At 39.7% G+C, this 20784-nt stretch overlaps 1 protein-coding gene and 1 long non-coding RNA gene across 2 annotated transcripts in view; one reads left to right on the top strand and one right to left on the bottom strand.

Moving 5' to 3' along the window:
• The window catches only part of LOC107401894 (rho GTPase-activating protein 20-like), a 44472-nt gene that overhangs the window by 3727 nt on the left and 19961 nt on the right, over positions 1 to 20784 (bottom strand). Inside the window, 13 exon segments of the mRNA XM_076573944.1 lie at positions 1842 to 2032; positions 3136 to 3245; positions 4513 to 4671; positions 6033 to 6336; positions 8540 to 8753; positions 8755 to 8805; positions 10832 to 11018; positions 11476 to 11585; positions 13535 to 13696; positions 14118 to 14296; positions 15912 to 16094; positions 18528 to 18591; positions 20447 to 20524. Of these exon segments, the coding sequence (XP_076430059.1) occupies positions 6071 to 6336; positions 8540 to 8753; positions 8755 to 8805; positions 10832 to 11018; positions 11476 to 11585; positions 13535 to 13696; positions 14118 to 14296; positions 15912 to 16094; positions 18528 to 18591; positions 20447 to 20524 (1494 nt within the window). The 3' untranslated portion in view covers positions 1842 to 2032; positions 3136 to 3245; positions 4513 to 4671; positions 6033 to 6070.
• On the top strand, positions 16130 to 18883 carry LOC143273817 (uncharacterized). The gene is made up of 2 exons (XR_013052011.1): positions 16130 to 16262; positions 18735 to 18883. It is a non-coding gene; the product is annotated as an uncharacterized LOC143273817 (long non-coding RNA).

The raw sequence follows: 20784 nt of genomic DNA, 5'->3' as shown, positions 1-20784 counted from the left end.
AATGGGAGAAGCATTAACAGTTGTTAGAAGTGAAAAACCATATTTTATTGATCCATTTGGATTGAACATGCAGCTTAACTTAGGCTTGGATTTTATATTGCCAGTAGCTTGGTAGTTGAATAGTTTAAAGGGGGTTGTGCATAGCCCAAGCCAACTAGAGTCCTAGGTGAGTAAGCTGTTCCTCATGCTATACTGCCCCATTGTGAGTCACATGACTTCCTTCCTATGGGCCTTATCCCTGGAATCTACTAGCTGAAATATACATTGTACATTAAGGGTTTACTATTTATTTTTATTTTCTCAGTTTTCTGAATTTAGTACAAAATGTTTTGATCGTATTCCACTCCCAGAACTCTTCCCATAATCTATTCCTACTGAACTTTGTACCCTTCCTTTGCTTAAAGGCATCATGTCTGATTTGTTCGTTGCAGATTTCCTCAGGAGATTTATATATTAATGACTTAATCTTTCAGGCTCTTCTACTGGTAATTAAGTTTTAATAGATAAACCAAGCTGTGAGGCAAATGGATCATGCTGCTGTGACGTTAGAGGGAATATAAGACCCCATCTTCCTCTCTGGCTGTCTCTCATTCTGCTTTTTTCCTAGCAGATGAGTATGTTCTCTCAGGAATTTTCCCCCACACATGAAGTATTACTCTCAGGCTATCTAAATAAAGAAAGCATATCAATAATAAATCTGAAACATCAACAACACAAGTTAACATAAGCTGTTGTGTGGAGCGCTGGCTCAGAAGTTGTGACCACTGGCAGCTGTCTCGGAGGACCCAGCTCTTGCTCCCAGCACCCGTATTTTGGATCACAACCATCTGGAACTCCAGTTCCATGGGATCCAATGTTGCATTGCTTCCAAGGGCCCAAACTTACATGCAGGAAACATAAAACTTACTGTAAAGTAAAAAAATAAACATTTCATTCATGCTTCATACAAATTAAAATAAACATTTTGTGCTAAAATTATGGATCAGTAGATAAGGGCACTGGTTGAGAGTCTAGAGGATCCAGTTTGGATTCTCAGGACCTCATGGTAGCTCACAGCTGTATGTGACTTTAATTCCAAAGAATCCAAAGCTTTATTCTGACATCCAGAGGCACTAGGCAAGGTTGGAATATACAAGCTTACATTCAATCAGAACATTAATAACACAAAATTTTTTTAAATACTTTAATAATATCAATGTTAATTTTTATAAGTGAATCCTTACAGTATGTAGTTATCCAAATGAAAAGCTGTCTGTCATAGGAGCTGATAGACAAGATTTTGCTGACTGAGCCATAAACAGCCAACAGAATACACTGTATATAGAGCCTTGGTGCCCATATGTTCAATCCACACATAAGTGTGACTAAAGACCAGAGCAGCTGGGAGTAAAGGTCATTCCCTAGGATAAGAAAACTACTTTGGAGTATTTGTCCAAGTCTATGTATTGTTCCATATTTGTCCACAGTCCTGAATATTAGTTTGTTGAACTCCAGCACACATCTCATTTCTCATCTCTATGGTTCAGGCACATCAGATTCTCAATCTCAATTAAGAAAGGAATGATTTACTTCCTTCCAATCCACATTTACTCTTTCCCTTCCCAAAGCTCTCTGAAATAGACCAATTCCTCGTCCACCTCACAAGAATGCAACTCAAGCTGGGCGTGGTGGTGTACGCCTTTAATCCCAGCACTGGGGAGGTGGAGCCAGGTGGATCTGTGAGTTCGAGGCCAACCTGGTCTACAGGGTTCCATTAACAGCAATGATCTGTCCAAGGTATGCCCAATTCCTAGATCACAATGGAGACTTTGTTTCCAAAGGCAGAGAACAAGTGCCCTTACCTTTTTTTGAGAGATCATCTCCAAATCCCAAGCTGCAAGAAGTAGGCCTCCATAGAAGATTAGGGGCTATGCAAACTGACAATCCATAAGCGTCCATGTGATTAATGGAAGAATGACTTTTAATCTTGTATAATACACTCATAAGGTGTCTCAAGAGGATGAAATTAGGTTTTGGCATCTGTGATAAAAGACTAAGCAGAGAAAAATGGGACAGTTATGTTTGTTTGTCCTACAAGTAATGTTACTTATGAATCTGTAAATACCAAGAGAAAGAAGGGTGAATCTTTTGTAGACTAGTTCATAGAACTGGTAGAATTCAAAAGAAGTCAAGAATATAGCTAAAGTATTGCCTAAGACATTTTCTGCAAACCACTTCTGTGTAGAGAGCCATGGGAAGTCTTTGAAAATCATGTATGTGCGTCTGTGCACCACATGTGTACTTGTTACAAACCGTCATGTGGGTCCCGGGAATGGAAACATCCAGAGATGTTAAACATGGAACCATCTGTCCTCTCCAGACATCATGGAGATGGACACATGTAATATGTAACTTCATATAAACACATGTAACAGTCATTTGTCATTCTAGAATGTGATGAGCTGAACAGGACTGATGAAACTAAGCCAAGCACTTATAAAAGCTGCTTCTATAGATAAGGCTGAGATGCTAGAGTCCTGGCTGGTAATAGGAGCTCAAAGCTCCTCTGTTACCTTAGAAATCATTCTATGGAGTATTGAACTGGAAAATGTTTCAAAGAAGTTGAAGTTGAACCTCACCTAGACTTCTCTAGCTTGCTAGAGTTCAGCAAGTTGAATTCATTAACAGCTCTATATACCAATCAATGTCAGATATTCAGCATGTGAAATATCATTAAATACTGCATGGTAATATTAGGACAGAAATAACCCACAGGCATCACACACACACAGGCACACACACACACACACACACACACACACACACACACACACACACACACACTTTTGTCTCATGCAGGAACTCAAAACTGTATTCTGGACTGGTCTGGACCCAACTATCTAGCCGAGGCTGTCTGCCAAACCATGACAATTATAATGTTGCAGCCTCCCAGATGGTGAGATTACAGGCATGAGGCAACACACATGACTGAGAAATGCATCTGTTTATAAAGTGACTCTACATGTATGAGCAAAAGAAACCTCTTGTCATGGGACATCCTTTCAGTGGATAATCATGTAAATACAAGCTAATACACCTCTAAGAACATACCACTTCTTTTTTGTGTTGTTCCCCAAGTGATTAATGTATCATTACCTCTGGATAGCAGCAATATTTTGATTCAGAAATCCTTTATCAGGGACTTCAAGCCATTTTTCATATAGGTGGAAACAAAGCAAGCTTCCTTGTATACGTCAAAAAAATTCCTTATATTTTTTGAAAAAGAAAAATAAGAATCGTAATGGTCAATATACATCGGAGAAATTATTGAGAAACAGTTTTGTTGAAAAGTATCTGTTTAGAACAGTGGTTCATGGCCATTGGGTCCTGATCCCTTTGGAGTTTGCATATCAGACATTTAAGTTACAATTCATGACAGTAGAAAATTACAGATATAAAGTAGCAACAAAATAATTTTATGGTTAAGGGTTACCACAACACAAGGAACTGTATTAAAGGGTCAGAGAATTCGGAGGGTTGAGAACCACTGGATTAGACCCCACTTCCTTAAGGGATTCCCAACATATCATCTACCCAGAATCTCAGCTCAACTGTGAAAGCCAGAAGCAGGAGCCTGGGTTTTCTCACCTAAGACTGGAGTCAAAGGAGCAGGGTCTGGATGTGGTGGCAATGAAATAAACCTATTCTCTGTTAAAAGTGCTCTTCCTGGATATAAGCAACCATAAATGGACAGGGTCAGTAAACACTTCATCCAGAGGCTACAATTTGATGAATTAGAGCTTTTAATTCAGATTCATGGTAAGAAAAGTTCTAATGTGCATGTAGAGCTCTGCTTACAGGCACACTTGGATGGGCTGAACTTTCTCACCTGACCCCTGTGTCCCATGTGAGAATGTCTGTTTCACATTTACTCCCTTAACTGTGCAAAATTTCCACTCTTTAAATTGTAAGCAGCAGCTTCATGGCAAGTTCAATGTGGTAGACTCTTCATTAGTAGGTTAGGCTACTTCTTGATTCTCTGACATGGGATTAGGATAGCAATGTCTGGTAAATGTGAAAGTACTTATTTATTTTTTGGTAGCGATGAAAACAATTTCATGTCTGTACTTGGCAACATCCAACTCTCTGTGAACCTATTACAGGTCATTGGTGGACTAGCCATTGTGTTGTAGTTGAAGGATATATATACATATATATTTGTAAATCACTTTCCCCACTATCTACTTGTTTTGTTTTTCCTCACATGGTGTGGTCAGAGGTGAAATCAGTGGAGTCCTTTGCAATGGCAAACCAAAGCACATCTAACATATGGGGAAGTCACTTCTAACAGAAGACTCTTCAACTGTGTCTTTGTGATAAATCCTTTAGCTTGTCAGACTTTTATCTACCAGGCCTCTTATCCTTAGGTCATTATGTGAAGGAAACTATCATCATCAGTTTATCTCAAGGAAGGAAAGTACTTATGCATCTCTAGAGGGATGCTGAGTGTGAAGGATGCTAAACTTTCTTTACCTTTAAGACAGATGCAACAACAAGGACAGATTCCTCAGTCAAGTTGACTTCCTCCCCATCATCAAGCTTTTCTTTAAGGGTTTGGAAGGATTTGTTGGCTATTGTTCTGAAGATCTTCTCCATATGTAGTCCCTTTTCCTCAATAATAGAGAGCATGTCCTGTGTGAGGTAAAGAAAAGCTTCTGTTATTATAGATCCACTCTTTTGAAGCACCAGTATGTCTCTTACTGAGAACCAGAGCAAGGGTAGGCACGGGTGCAGAGCTACACCTGGGAGGAAGGAAGATTTTGAATTTTTTCTTTCATTTTTTGTTTCTTTTTATAGCTTCTAGATATATCTTCTCCCCTAATTACTTTTTCCTAATTTGAAACATTGGGGTTTTGTTGGAATCAGTTATTCCTCGGCACTGACTCACACTTCTGTCCCCAAGTGTTTTGGTGAATGGTCCCCTCTTACTCTTGCCTTCTCTTCTATGAACATCTTTCCCACGCCTGCCTTTCTCAGTTACTATTGGTATATTTCCCTTCCAGTGTCCCAGCTGTTATTATTACTTCCTGTCTGTCCTGGGTCCTGTTATGAGTCTTAAAACCTGTGTTTTTAAGAAAGCTTTATCTTGTTATACTTCCTTTGACAGAGACTTTCATTTCCTTTGTCTGTGACTTTTCTTTTCAACTATTAATGTCATAAGGTGTTGTCACAGTCAAGGACCCAAGGGAATATCAATTTGTCTTCCATGTTTTCAGTATGTAAAAATGACTACCATACATAACCTTTACTGAATATTTTCTCTGTTATCAGATTTGGGATGATCATAATCATGGTTACCAGAAAAATTTTGTAAAATACACAAGGTGTGGACAGTAATTATTGTGTCTCTGACATGACAAGCTTGTTCATATGCAGCATAAATTCCTGAAACTGAGTATAGAACTAAAATGGATGCCACACACTTAATGTTTATTTTCAATGGCAATTTAGTAACATTTAAAATAGCTCGTGTCATATTGGGTGGCTTGTAAATACATTCTACTAGAATGAAAGGGTTAATACATAGCACAGAACAATGCTTATACATAATTCCTTTACAATACAAAAGAAAGCACTCTAGATATTTTGGATTATAAAGTGGAATAATCTCAGTGGCAATGATACTAAGGAAGACCCCAGAGTAATTCAGAGTCATGAAAGAAGCTGGAAGAGTTGAGGTTTGGGGACTCAGAGGGTCTCACCCATAAACCTATTTCCTCCAATAAGCTGGTGGGTTTGGGTCTTTGTGGAAAATAGTGGAAGACGTTGAAACACTGTAGGTTTTTGTTACGGGTTTTTTTTTTTTTCAGTCTTCTTGGATTGCATGGCTCTAACTTCAGCAGGATTAATTTCTTTGAGGCAGTATTTTAAAAGGATCTCACTCTCATAGACAGATTATCTAGACATTCATTAGTCTTACAATTCACCGAAGACAGAGGTTTCTGGAAATTATGTTGAACAGGAGAGCTGTAGACACCCAGAGTGAAACTCACCAGTACTGGAGTAGACAGATTGCCATCCTCAAACACACTCAGGAAAGACATCCTGAAGAGGTGTCTTTTGATGGGTGGTGATGGGTGTCAGGATTTACAATGAGTTGTTCCTCACTTGTTGGTGATTGGGTGTCAGAACTTCCAACAAGGAGTTCCTTGTTTGGTGCTGGTGGAGTGTCAGCATTTCCAGTGGGGTGTTCCTCATTTGGTGCTGGTGGAATTAAGCACACGTTGTCTTGGCAGATATCTGAGCCCCATGTAATCACTGGATTTATTAAAGATGTTTTGACATGTTCCTTAGAATCTAAAAAAGGGAAATCACTGTATGTTATAATTGGACTCACTTAACCCTTCCATGCCTTTTCATTTTATAGCTTACATACCTTCAGCATCACCATAATACATAGACAAGAACCAATAATATAACATTTATAATAATAAGACTGCATCCCGAGGGACATGATATCTAGTGGTATATGGCCCATAATCAGTAATTTTTGGTGTTTGTCTTGAAAGCTATGCATATACATATTAGAATCAAGCAGTGATGTAGTATACAATCTGAGTCCTCCTGTGTGAATTCTTGACTTAACAGCCATGGGCAGTATATGAGACTATGGGGGGTACAGCCCCTCGATAGCCCTCTCCCAGGGTCCAGGAAAAATCTACAACCAGCTGATAATCTAATCTTTGACAATATTAAATAAATCTATGCACATGAAACTCTTTAGTTCATATGCTTCATTTTTCTGAGTTAGTTCTCTCTCTACATAGTTTCTTTTCTGTTCTTATACTTAGCTCCTCACTGTCCCTTCTCTTCCTGTCCTATCATTGTCCTAGTTCCTACTAAGCTCTTTTCATCTCTGTCAATTCCTCTGTCCATCTTCCTCACTTCCTCTCCTGCTGTCAGGACCTGACTCAATCCACCTACACTCTGCAAAAACTCTGCCTTGTTGCTTTCTCCTTGGGCCATGCCACTCTGCTAGGAATCTTGCCTCAATTGCTTCCCTCTACCTGATATGAAAAACAAAACAAAACAAAAAACCAAAAACAACAACAACAAAAAACACTCTTTGTCCTGAGTCACTTGGCCTGTGAGAGGAAGCGGGGCGGTGGCGGGGGGGGGGGGGGGGGGAGGGGTCCCTGGGTTTCATCTGCACAAGAAATAAAGCTATGCACCTAGCCTGCCTCCAAAGTGGTGTCTCCAGAAGGGTGTTTACCTTAATTCAGGAGACCATTTGCCATTACAGCCTAGGATGCTTAAGAAGAATTTTAGGAAAAATACACTGTTAAAAGTTCTTGGGAAGTTATGAGTGCATATGAAATTAATAGCAGAAGATAGCTGATATATTAAAAGCTGAATAACACCAAATACTCCTTGAGATTTGGCTTAATTCTCTCAAAGGCCCTTAGCTTCTTCCAGGTATTAGCTTTTCCATATTTGGTTGAATTCCTACTACATTCCTGTGGCTTGCAGCAGGGAAACTATAATTTAAGAGCAGTATCTGCACTTCATCTCATAACCTGCCTGACTGTATTTCTCTGACAGTCTTTAGCTTTTCTCCCTTGAACTATGAGGTCAAATCTGAGCTCATAGCATAATTTTCCCCTATGGGTATATTATGCTATATGAAGACTTCCAAAAGAAAATGCATGGTGGTGCACACCTTTAATCCCAGTTTTCAGGAGGTAGAGCCAAGAGGATCTCTGTGGGATTGTGACCACCCTGCTCTACAAAGCTAGTTCCAAGACAGTCAGGGCTGTTAAAGAGAGAAACCCTGACTGGCAAAATTGAATGGCTATTCTGAGTATTATAAAAATCAGTCAGGAGTCAAGATATCAAGGTAAGTGACATTTCTCCACATATTCCTAACTAATTGTATACGTGGCACTTCTAGAATTTACTTCTTACATAAATTCAGGACCACTGTGAAGAAGGAATGACATTTTACAGGCAGTTTCTGACAACAGGAAAATACCTATAATGTACAGGTAAAGTTTTAATTCCAAATGGTTTTAGCAGACTCCCAATCGCTGTGCCGTGGGATGTCTTTCTGTACGCTGTGAATATGTGTTGCTCTCATTGGTTGATAAATAAAGCTGTTTGGCCAATGATGAGGCAGAATAAGGTGAAGCAGTACATTTGAACTGGAGAGAGGAGGAGAAAAGGAGGGTGGGGAAGACGCTGTGAGCCACCACCAGGAGAAGCGAGATGTGAAAGTAATGGTAAGCCATGAAGCCACACGCCAATGTATAGGTCATTAGAAATGGGCTGAGTTAAGTTGTAAGAGCTAGCTAGCGAGAAGCCTGAGCCATTAGGCCATACAGTTTGTAAATAATATAAGCCTCTGTGTGTTTGCTTGGGACCAAGTGGCTGTGGGACACAAGTGGGAGATTCATCCTGGCTGTGGGGCCAGGCAGGACCAAAGAAACTTCCAGCTAAATGATGTTTTCAGGGTTAAATGTGTCTAACTCATAGGTTAAGGTAATACATCATCTATACTTACCTATAGTTCCCTTACTGTGGAGAGGAGCAGTTGGACTTCTGGGCTCTGCATCACTAACTGTGGGGCTTGTCCTCCCGCTGGGACAGGGGTTGTCTTCTTGTTCCTTCTCCTCTGTCTCAACACTGTTGGTGGTTGGAGTATTCAGGGAATTGTAAGCCTTCTCCCCATCAGAGCAAAGCAATGAGCTCTCATAATGAGCTCTCATAAATGAGCTCCTCTCCAAATATTTTTGGATAATTCTCAATGAGAAATTTGACGAGAGAAACCTGAGACAAAACAAGGCAAACACAAAGGGTCTCTGTCATTTTGCATGGTTGTAAATCACATTTGATATATGAGCCTTGAGGCTAAAAGTATGTAGTTCAAAATTCAGAGAAAAGGTCAGCTTCTACAAAATATGGGGGGGGTCCTGTTAGAAATATGAAAGAAGATTTTTGAGGTCAGATAATAAAATGTGATCATCACAGTGCAATACTACATAAGAGGATGATTTCTAGTGCTCCCAATGTGATGGCCAGTATATACTGTTAACTTGAGTAACTTTTGTTCCATTTGTGACAGACATGGCTGAGCATGTCTCTAAGGATGCTTACAGAAAGGTACAGTTAAGAAGGGAAGACTAACCCTCAATGTGGGTTCCATCCTATTGAAAGTTCCTACTGGGTGACTAAAAATGAAGAGACAGGCAAAGCCAACTGAGCAAGAGCATTCATGTGTCTCTGATTGCTCAGTGCAGAGGCAATGTTAAGGGTTCAACAAACAGGTTCATTATTATAAGTAACTTTGTAACTCTGTAGTCTTGGCTCCAGGTTTCAGCTTCAAAATATAAGTAACTTAGGTGCAATTCTGGGGGTTTGCTTGGGGCTGCTAGGACAGCTGAAGGCTAGAGCTGCAAAGAGACAGCTCAGCCCTGGAGGGTTCAGTATCCTGGACACCTCCAGCTGCATAGAACAGCTCTGCCCAGGAGATGTCCCAGACACCTCGAGCTGCTTAGGAGCCCAGGGCCAGGGTGCTACTTTCCTGTCTGTGATTGGTTGGTTCCACAGGTCAGTTGGCTAGGGACAGAGATGGCCCTGATCTGAGCCTGAGTTTCCTTCACTGGCCTTTCTTAGCTTTCTGACAGGAATTCCAAGGCCAGGATACATTTCTTTCACTCACTCTGAGTCTAGGGACCAAGAGTGTTTCTTTGGTACTGGTTTCAGAGTCAGGGCATGTTTCCTTAGTTCTGGGTTTGGGGATAAAGTGTTCATTTATCTGGCTCAGGTCCCAAACCCAGGCTGTGTTTCTTTCCCTGGTCCTGGGATCCAGGGCCAGAATGCTACTTTCCTGCTCTGTGATTGGTTAGTTTCATAGGTCAGTTGTCCAGGAGCAGAGATGACTCTGATCTGAGCCTAACTCTATTTCTTTCTGTCCTGATCTGATCCATCTTTCCCTAGTTCTGGGTTCCAGGGTCAGGGTGGGTTTCTTTAGCCAGCCCCCTTTCCCTACAATTATATTGGGAAATATTTGATGTAAGGCCTATTTGCAGTGAAGTGGGTAATTGTGGATCTGAAATGACAGGTTGTTTGGAACCCTAGCTTTCTCTTCTGTTTGTTGATTCTACACAATATGAGGAAAGCTGTCCTGAGTCAGGTCTTCCTGTGATATACTTCTTACAGGACCAAGAGCAATTGTTCAATCAATAGTTAATCAGAAACTCAAATACTGAGAGTCCAAATAACCATTTGGTCTTTATACTAAATAAATTCTGGTATTTTGTTATCATATTTGAAATGTGCCTGCCATAGAAAAGTATCTCTAATTCAACCATAATCAGCAACAAGAGGCCAAGGATATATTTGATCACACTAACCATGCCTCAGTACAACATATCTGATAAAACAACCCATATTGCCTTTGTTTCACTGGGAAACCACCTTGAAAACAAGTAGAAATTCACACATTCCTCAGTGATGACATCAAGGGTTCAGTCTTGATTTTCTAACCCACACCTGCGTTTTCTTATCATTTCACAATGTTAGCTCTCAGTGGGTTAGTCTAACAATATTCCAAATCACAATCAACAAAGGACTGAGTCACTGAGCTCAAATACCCATTTAAATTCTACTTACTCAAAATCCACAAATGATTCTTCCTCTCCAGATGAGTGACAATCAAGGGTGCACTCATTTAAAAAACAAAAACAAAAACAAACAAACAAAAAAATAAACCCCAGACTCTCGGAATAATCCTGTGTTCCTGTCTCATTGTGAAGACTTGTTTACTCTAGGCATAAAACATATGTCTCATTACCTTTTTGGTGATATCTGCCAATGTTGAGTTGCCAGAGCTAGGCAGGCATAGAATACACAGGGCTATGCAAATGGCTAAATTAGAAGATGTCATGCTGTTGAATCTAGAGTTTCTCTCAATTTTATATAATATCCCGAAAAGTGGTTTCAAAAGAATGATATTTGCTTGGGGTAGTTGCTCTAAAAGACTGAACACAGAGACAAGTTATTTAAAAACAATAAATTTTACTCATGAAATTGTAAATACGAACAGAGGGAACAGAGTAATTGTATCTTATTCATGGTTCCTTGAGAGTAAAGTGAAAGTAGGAATGTGTCCTATAAATTATGCTTGCAATATCTCTCCAAAGTCAGAAAAAAGGACAAATTTAATTGATATGTACACACACACACACACACACACACACACACACACACACACACACACACACGTTACATAAATGCTGAGATTAAAAGCATGGGCCAATGTGACTCCCCAAGTCATACTTATCCTTTCAAAATGTCTTCTGTGTTGTGAACAATTGAAACCTTTTGTTGTCAGTCAATATGTTTAGTAAATGATTCTGTGGTATAGGATCTAATGTGTCTAAGCAAACATTATTCCTCTTTTTGTTGGTGTTGCTCAGGAAATTAGTGAATCATTACCTCTTCACTGCAGCTACTTTCTTCTCTTCATACACTTGGTCGAGGACACCAAGCCATTCCTCATATAGTCTAGATGTCAGCACACTTCCTGGTATATTTCTTAGAAACTCCTGACATACATAGAAAAATATTTTGTGAAAAATATATATCACAGAAATTACTCAAAATACTTTCAACTTTAAAATTCAGCTTAGTTCCAACTTCATTCTTAGTTCCCAACCTATACCCTAGTTGGAGCCTAGTCTGACATGTAGACCCACTATGTTTTGTCCATCAAAACTAGAAACCTAAGAGCAGATTTTGGGTAGAGCACACTGGCACACACTTAAGAGATCAATACCTCATCTCAACTCTTATGTTCAAATGACAAACATATGCATTACAGTAATTTCTTCATGATCAAGGACTTTTTGCTTCTCACTCTAACGGCTCTGAAACAAGTGACCTAACTGTATGGACCCATGCACACATAAGCCAAGGCTGGGTGAGCCTGGACTTTCTTTCATGTGCTTCATTCTCCAAGAGAAAATGCTTGTAGTAACATTGTTGTAGAATATTGTTTTAAGGTGTGTTATTTTTGTTTATGTTGCATTTGTTTAACTCTGTGAAACTGTTACTGTGCCTGTCTAAAACACCTGATGGCCTAATAAAGAGCTGAATGGCCAGGAGGGAGACAGGAGAGAAAAATAGGTGGGGCTGGCAGGCAGAAAGAATACATAGGAGAAATCTGGGAAGGGGGAGATCAAGGAGCCAGAGGATGAGGCCTCCAGGGGCCTGCCACCCAGCTACATAGCAAGCCAGGGAGTAAGAATGAAAGTAAGATATACAGAAGTAAGAAAAGGAAAAGCCCAGAGGGGGAAAGGTAGATGGGATAATTTAAAGGTAAGAAAAGCTGGCAAGAAATAAGCCAAGCTAAGGCTGGACATTTATAATTAAGAATAAGCCTTATGTGTGGTTTGAGAACTGAGTGCCCCCTCCTCCCAAAAAGAGCAAAACAACAACATAACATCCTTCCTCTAAGTGGCAGAGGAAATGGAATGTATGTCTTTGTATAGTGACTGTCAAATAAATATCTCAAAACTGAGCAACAATATGGTTGCTTAAACAATATTCCTGAACAAAAATATCATCCTCAGTAGCACTAACTTGGGATGGGGAAATCTCATGAAGCCAGACTTCTAGATATAGAACTACAGACACATAAATACTACTGAGAGTGGAAAAATAAGTCTTCCTCAAAGATGAACCCCCTAATTGGTAATCCAATACCAATTGGTGGCTAAGAAATAGTGCATATACTGCTACCCATTAGTGGACTCATCAGGTTGTTTTAACATTTTTATGGATGTATATGTATATATGTATGTAATAACAAAAATTAAAAAAAATGGACCCTGTATTTGAGAGGAAGTGGGAAGTTGATGGGAAACAAGAGGACTTAGAGCAAGCAAAGGGAAGGAATGAAATTATGTGATTTAAGTTGAATTTTAATAGTAACATAAAAGTATCATTTTATGGGGCTGAAGAAATGGCTCAGTGATTAAGAATGCCAGCTTCAAAGCCATGAGGACCTGCATTTGGATCTCAACATTGCATGAGAGGGAGACAGGAAAATCATGGGATCTTGCTGGCTATGTGTAGCCAAAGTGTATGTGGAGGAGATGCAAGCTCTACTAAGGAAGAAAAACTCGCCTCTCAGAAAAAAACTTAAGGAGTGACAGAGAATGATGAAAACTGGTAACAAAACACATCTGACTAGGCATGTACACAGGTGACACTCATGTGTCTGTATAAAATGACCCTCCATACCCTATTATTATTTTGAAACCTGTTTTGCATGAGGAACAGAGGAATCAAATAAAAGATACTTAGTCACATTACCCTTCACTGTGACAGGTTTATGCTTGAACCCTTCTGTTGTGAGCATCAGAGGAACCTTTGGCTTATCAGATTTCTATCAGTCCTGTCTACTGTCCTTCAAGAGTACACATGATGCAGGAAACTACTCACACCGACTGGGAGGAATCCTGAGTGTAGAGGATGCGAGGACTCGCCCTACCTTTAAGATAGATGCCACAACAGGGACACTTTCGTTGTTCAAGTTCACTTCTGTCCCGGAATCCAGCCTTTCTTTTAGGGATAGGAATGCTCTTATATCACCAGATGTTCTGAAGATGCCTTCAGTGATTGGCCCTCTTATACTAATAAAGGATAGTATGTCCTGAGAAAAGAAAGAGAAACACCTGTCACTCCACTGGCAGCACAGAGCAGGTGTCCCTTCTTCTTGAGAACCAGGCTAATGGTGTGTGCAGGTGCAATGCCAGAGCTGGCGTGGATGACGAGGATCTTGACCTGGTTTTGGTGCTTCTATTTCCTGTTGTACCAATCCTACCCTAATGTTAACCCTGAGACCTCAGGCAATGTTTATTTGTAATCAGATTTTCCACTACAGTAAAGTGATTTAATCCAACTTTTCCAATACACGGTTTATAGTGAACAGCCCTCTCTTACCTTCCTATTCTTAAGCCAATGATTTGATGCACACTTGTTTCTCCACTTGATGATAGACTCGAAGGGGGGATATTTAGGAGAAGCAGGATTTTGTCCTCAGGGCAGCCAGAGAAGAACCATATGAGACCTACCAGAATTGCTGTGGGTAGATTGCCATCCTCACAAATGGCAGTCAGATCTTTTCCGAAGAGTTTTCCTGTCTTCACAACTGGCGGGGCTGAACACACTTGGTCCTCGTGGGGCACAGAGCCCTTGTGGAACAACCAGGATCTGAAAGGCCGTCTTCTCTTAACTGTTGGCTCCTCTGTATCTAAAGAGGAGATAAGATCATTACACGGAGTAGTTTCATTTATGTAACCTTTGTCGCAGATTCCCAGTTTATAATGTACCTGGTGTAACACATACAAAGAGGTTATCAATTTCTGATATAAAATTCCCCACATTCTTAAGTTGGTTACTCATCCTGTCTGTGTGTGTTTGTGTGTGTGTGTGTGTGTGTGTGTGTGTGTGTGTGTGTGTGTGTGTGTGTGTATTCTTCTTCTCTATACTCTACACTGTTGTTAACCTCAGAGGCTTGATCTGAGTGTTCTTCGGTGGGAATTCTCACAACACAATGCTGTCTAGCCCCCATTACATCATGAGGTACTTGACAGCCAGTTGAACAAGCTTCCTGAGTTATACACCATCAGAGGCCTCAGCGGTCATTTCCTTTCTCACAGCCTCCCTCACTGGTATTCAGATCAAGCTGTGTTCTTGTCCTCCAGTGTCATAGTGTCCCATTCTTAGCTGTCTTGCTGAGCTTTTTGAAGAACCACTGTCAGATTTCTTTCCTCAGCAGCAGATGCCCTCATGAGAAAGTGTGCATGACTACGTTTGTCAGGCAGACTCTGGGCCCATGCCCCCATGTGTTAGTTCAAAGCTGAGATCAAAGTCTCTTTTTCTCTTCTAAGATTGCTTTTAGAATATTGGACCATAGTGAAATCTTAAAAAAGTTACTACAAACACATTAACAGTAAACAAAAGAGTCACAGAACAAAACACAAAATAAACAGTCTTTCTCAGCATACAATATACTGGTTGGCTTCCCAATACCAAATAGTCAGGCCTTAAAACACAAGTAATATCATTCAGATTGAGTAAGATGTGTGAGTGAGTGAGTGAGTGAGTGAGTGAGTATGTATGTGTGTGTGTGTGTATGTTCATGTGCATATGTACTTATACATGTTTATATGTAATAATTTTTTAAAAGACAAAAATTTGAAAGCAATCAAAGTGGTTCATGGGAGATTTTGGAGAAAGGAGAGGAAAGGGGAAAATAATGAAAGTATAATATAATTTGAAAAAGTATTTAAATAAATTCAAAGGCCCCAGTATACAAATATTAGGTCCACTCAGATCCAAAGACACACATAAAACACAGTTGTTTTGTGAACTGAAATGAGATTAGAGACTGGGCTCCAATCCTAAGGCCATTTGTACCCAAGTCCAGAACAGATGATCTCCCCTTCCGTACATGTAACTTTTCTGTATAACTTTCATTACAGGTTTGTCTAAGTGTAGTGATTAGGACATTTTTTGCTCTGATCATGAAACCACATGATGGGGAACATATGAGGATCCAGGTCTTAGAAATCATATTCTAATGAGATCAAAGTTGTCTGCACACATGGTTATATGTAGGCAGTATCTTGGCATACTTATGGTGACAATCTGCCTGGAAGAATAAAATGTCCTCCCTGTAGACAAGCTGAGTCTTGCAGCACTTAGAATTCTCTCAAGTCTGGCCTGGGGAATGTTGTTTGGTTTTTTATTTTGTTCCTTATTGTGCCCCTTTCCAAGCAAGAAATGACACTATGCATTGATATTGTATGCAGAACAGAAACTGGAATTGAGAAAGGCCACTTGAAGGAAGGTCAGGGACTCACTGCTCTGCTTCTGGCTTCCTGCTGGGTCTCTGGGCTTTAGGATGAATCGCCCCTGTAGATCTGGTTGTTCCACATACAGCCCAGGCAGGGCAGGAAAAGCTGTGCACTTCCTTGATTTCCGTCGTCGTTGACTGACGTTACTTTGAATGTTTCTCATGATGATGTCATAGGGATGCTCATGCTCTATGAGAAGAAAATAGGAATGTGAGTTGAAACTGAGGGCAATGAATGTGAGCAAACCTGCCAATGTGCTTTAGCATGCACTGTTATATTGGATTTCTCCTTGTGCTTCTCAACCAAGTAGACTGTACACGCTGAGCATCAGGAGCCTCCCTGGGATGCTCTGATGAGGTAAGGATGTGTAAGCCAAGAGTCTGAAAACAGAAAACTTTCAACTTGTCACTTTGTTTGAAGAACATAGGCCCATCAGCGCACTGTGTGGGGGATTTTGCTGTGCTCCCTGTGACAGTTTTAAGGCCTGCTGGTTTCTGCCTTGAAAACACAGAAGCCTCCTGCACACAGCAGTTGTTTACCACTTGAGGGGGCACGAACCTGAGATATGGAGCCTTAACATGAGGTGGATTAAAGTCTCATGAAGCAGCCAACTTTATTGAGAGCATTAGACAATTGGTACTCTGAGGGTGAAGAGTCGTCTCCTGAGCAAAGTGCACAATCACAAGGACAAGCTGCACATGGCAAAAATACTTTCCATGGAGGCTGCTGAGTAACAGCAGCTGAAGTGAACTCACTCCTATCTGCTACACCTGGGAAGAGCACAAAATCACAAAACATTTCTGTGTTTTTGATGAAACTGAAGTCACAAGACCGTTGTCTTGGTCTTGTGGAGTTTTCTCACAAGCACTCAGAATTTCCCTCTCACGACTCCATTCTTAGAATGTGTTCTGACAGTGACTGTGGGCTGGAAATACATCTACGAAATTGGAATTAATGTAGAGATGTTTTCTTTGCTCTCCCACGTTTTACATTTTTTTTTCTCTAAAGGAACCTTAAAGAGTCTGTGCTGTGGTGTGGATATGATTTTCTGGGAAGATGGAACCTTGCTCTTGTCCATTTCTGATGAATCACCAACACAATTAAGCTTTTGCTTTGCCTTTCCTTCTGACACAGATACAATGTCAGTGCTACAATCAGATCAAGAGTTACAGTAACATTTAAATTAGTAGACTCTTGGGATTTCTGAAGCATCCATGATGTACAAAGCTCTTCCAAACCTTAGAATTAAAATATTACCAAGTTGACACCTTTCAGTAATTAAATATATTTTGTAATAAGCCCCCACATTTGTCTTATCATTGACTGAGAGCTGTAATTGTATCCACCTTATAAAAAGCAAAAGGACCAGACATTTTTGGCACATGTCTGTATTCCCAGCACTCATTTGATTGTGACAGTGAGGGTCAGGAGTCCCTTACCTGCCTGGGCTCCATATCAATACCCTGTGCCTTAAAGAAAAAAATATCAAATATGTGGGTGGATTATTCCCCCCATATTGCCCAGTGTACTAAAACCCAGAAAATAAATATTTTAAAAAAATAGTCTGATTTCTGTACTTTGAGTAACCAAGAATATCCCCAGAGATTGTTTTCAGGATATATGAGAAAAGTTTGAACAACAAGGCAATGTTCTCTCATCTCCAACAGACATCCTCACTGATACTTGTCTGAGGATCACTACATGTCTTAGAACATCACCTTTTCAGTATCTTTTGAAGGTCAGCCTCAGGAGCAGACTTGGTAATCTCAGATTTTTAATTCTTATCCAAATGCTTCAGATAATTCTTTTATTACTATTACCTATGTGTCAATAATCTTATGAAAAATTCCAGAAAAATGCAATATAAGGAATAGCAGATGATTCAGTCAGGAAGGCTCCCAAAGTCTGAACAGAATATCTGTCATTCAATGAGGTCATAGAGAGATGTGAACTGACTATATTTACATGGATTCAGAGAAATGGCTAGATTTCACATTTTCATTCCAAAACACAAGCTGTATAGTTTGGAGTAAACAGAATATTCTTTAAAGTTTTTAAATTTCAGTTTTAGTTACGTGTGTGTTTTTTTCTCACATGTATATCTGTGCACCATGTTGTACCTGGTACCTGAGCAGGTCAGAAGAGGGAATCATATCCCCTGAAACTTGAGTTTTGGATGGTTGTGGGTGTTGTGGATCAAAACAAGTCCTTTTGCAAGAACAAGTTAAAAAGTGCTCTTAATCACTGAGACATGTCTCTAGCCCCTAGCATTGTCTTTAATCTTCAATGAATGAAAATTAAAAATTTTTTTATTTAGAATCAAGAAATCCAAAGTCTTGTTTTGTTTGTCTTTTTAGGAAAATTCTGTTTCTCAGGTGGAAATGCACAGGAAACTTCCAGGGTTTTTTTTTTTTTTCACCAGACCATAGACTGTTGCATAAAGAGATAGTATCATGTGACTAGGTTCTATTAAATAGTTGGTAATTGTGAATTAAATGAATGAAATAATGTTTAAGTTATTTTCTTTTAATGTTGATTTAACTTCAAGAATGAATGACGGAAACATTGAGAATTCAGGGTGAAAACATTGCCTTGGTCAGCCCTCTTTTCCCTGTTACTTACCTTGGAGTAGGCTTGGGGCTTCTTGGAAGCCACGACAGAACCACAGTTGGTAATCTTGAGCACTCTGGGGGGGAGGGGTAAAAAGAACCAACCATCATAGATAATCTTTCACAGTGGATTCTTTAAGAATACCTTTCCTCACCATTACCAGCTCTCCAGAAGGAAAATTTTTAGGATCAGTATTAATGATGTGTTTTTTGACTACAGGTTTGAGTCATCTGCCATGATTTCAGGAGAAAACCCTTGGGTACTTGGCTTGCCTTTCTCATGGAGCCTAGATCTATTGATCCACAATAGAATGTGAATGGCCATGGAATAAAAAATTACATTCACCCATCAACACTTACCAAGAAAAAGTTTATTTCAAGATCTGTTACATCTGTTTGTCCACGTATGTGAGGAATATTGAACTTTGACTTGAAATGCCCACACAACCTATTACCCAGAGAGCCATACACCCTCAGTGCCTATGATTTCTTGAGCAAAGTAACATTTGAAAGATGTGGTAACCTCAGCAAGACCAGGAAAAATAGACAAAAAACAGAGAGGTTTTTAGGATGCCTAGGAGTGAAAACAACTTTTGGCTTTCCTTCAGAGATGTCCAATCTGTGGAGAGGAAGGACTTGTGTCTAACCTAGAAAATGCTGAAACAAGCTCCACAACACAATTACTGTACACAGTGCTATGGATCCATTTGGAACAACCATCTAAATAGAGTATTCTGTTGAAATATTTAGCACCCTACTATAGTGGGTAAAGTAAAAATATGCTTTAACTGGAGTTATCATTAATTGGACTTTATTGTTGATTCCGGATTAAAAACAATTGCACTTTCCTGTAGAAGTCTTAATTATTAAAACGAGCAGACATACACACTCAAGCAGACAAACACACCACTACCACCCACCCAACACACCATGGGAGTGAGAGAAAGAGAGAGGGACATAGACCCAGGGAGAGACAGACATAGACACAGGGAGAGACAGAGACAGAGAGAACAACACAGAGAAATCATACAAACTCACAGGAGGTGATAGAGAGGGTCATCTACACATACAGAAAAACATATACACAAAGAGAAACATAAATACACAGAGACACATGTATTTCACACACTAAAAGACAAAGTTAAACACAGACATGTATGCAGAGAGAAAGAACAGAGATAGAAATAGACACATACACATAAATATTAAGAGAGAGAGAGGAGCCGGGTGGTGGTGGTGCACGCCTTTAATCCCAGCACTCGGGAGGCAGAGGCAGGCGGATCTCTGTGAGTTCGAGGCCAGCCTGGGCTACCAAATGAGTTCCAGGAAAGGCGCAAAGCTACACAGAGAAACCCTGTCTCGAAAAACCAAAAGAGAGAGAGAGAGAGAGAGAGAGAGAGAGAGAGAGAGAGAGAGAGAGAGAGAGAGAAAGAGAGAGAGGAAAAAGAACACATCCAAACACAACATCTACACCTCCACACACAGAGAAGTGAAAGAAGAAGGAATGGGAGAAGAGAAGGAATTATATACTAAATATGAAGTACAATATAATCAAAAATAAAAAAGAAGAACATCATTCGTTCTATGATAGGCAGTCTTTAAATTTGATGTGTGCATATGACCAAATAATCTCAATTATTTTTTATAATAGAAAATGTAAATTGCCCAGGGAAACTAAAAGTATAGCTCAAAACCATTGAGCTATGAGTTTCATTTCACATGAACCTTAGACAAATATTCAAGAAAAACGTCCCTCTAATTTATCATTATATCTTAGATGTTTCAGTTCCAAAGGAGATTGTAAAATATGATTTGTAAATTTATCATGATCAAGTGTCTTCCGTATATCTTTATATGCACATTTGCATATATGTAGATCTCAAAAAAAAAAAAAGCTCAAATTTAAGTCAAAGTAGCTTGAAAGTAACTTACAGGCATTCCTATCATAGGTAGCAACTTCTTGATAACATCATTCACCGTCTCCAAGTCTGTTGTTGTTACATATAAAGGCTATAAAAAGTGCAGAGAAAATGCTATAAAATAACTTAAAAGCACACAATTAGCTATTGTCTAATCATCACTTATAATCTATGGGCTATCATGACAACTCTAATGTAGAATAAATATCTTGTTTTCTTCCCTTTATATACCATCATGCTGGAGACTGTAAGTCTAACATATATACTTCAATTTAAGTGCGTGGGTACTGGGTATTCAAACATAGCAGGTAACCAGGTTTTATGATAAAGGGAGACTGTGGAGCCATTGGT

Source organism: Peromyscus maniculatus, chromosome 6, assembly GCF_049852395.1.
Source record: "Peromyscus maniculatus bairdii isolate BWxNUB_F1_BW_parent chromosome 6, HU_Pman_BW_mat_3.1, whole genome shotgun sequence".
In the NCBI taxonomy this organism is placed as follows: Eukaryota; Metazoa; Chordata; class Mammalia; order Rodentia; family Cricetidae; genus Peromyscus; species Peromyscus maniculatus.
The sequence above is the reverse complement of the archived record's forward strand: the minus strand, read 5'-3'. Positions and strand labels throughout refer to the sequence as shown.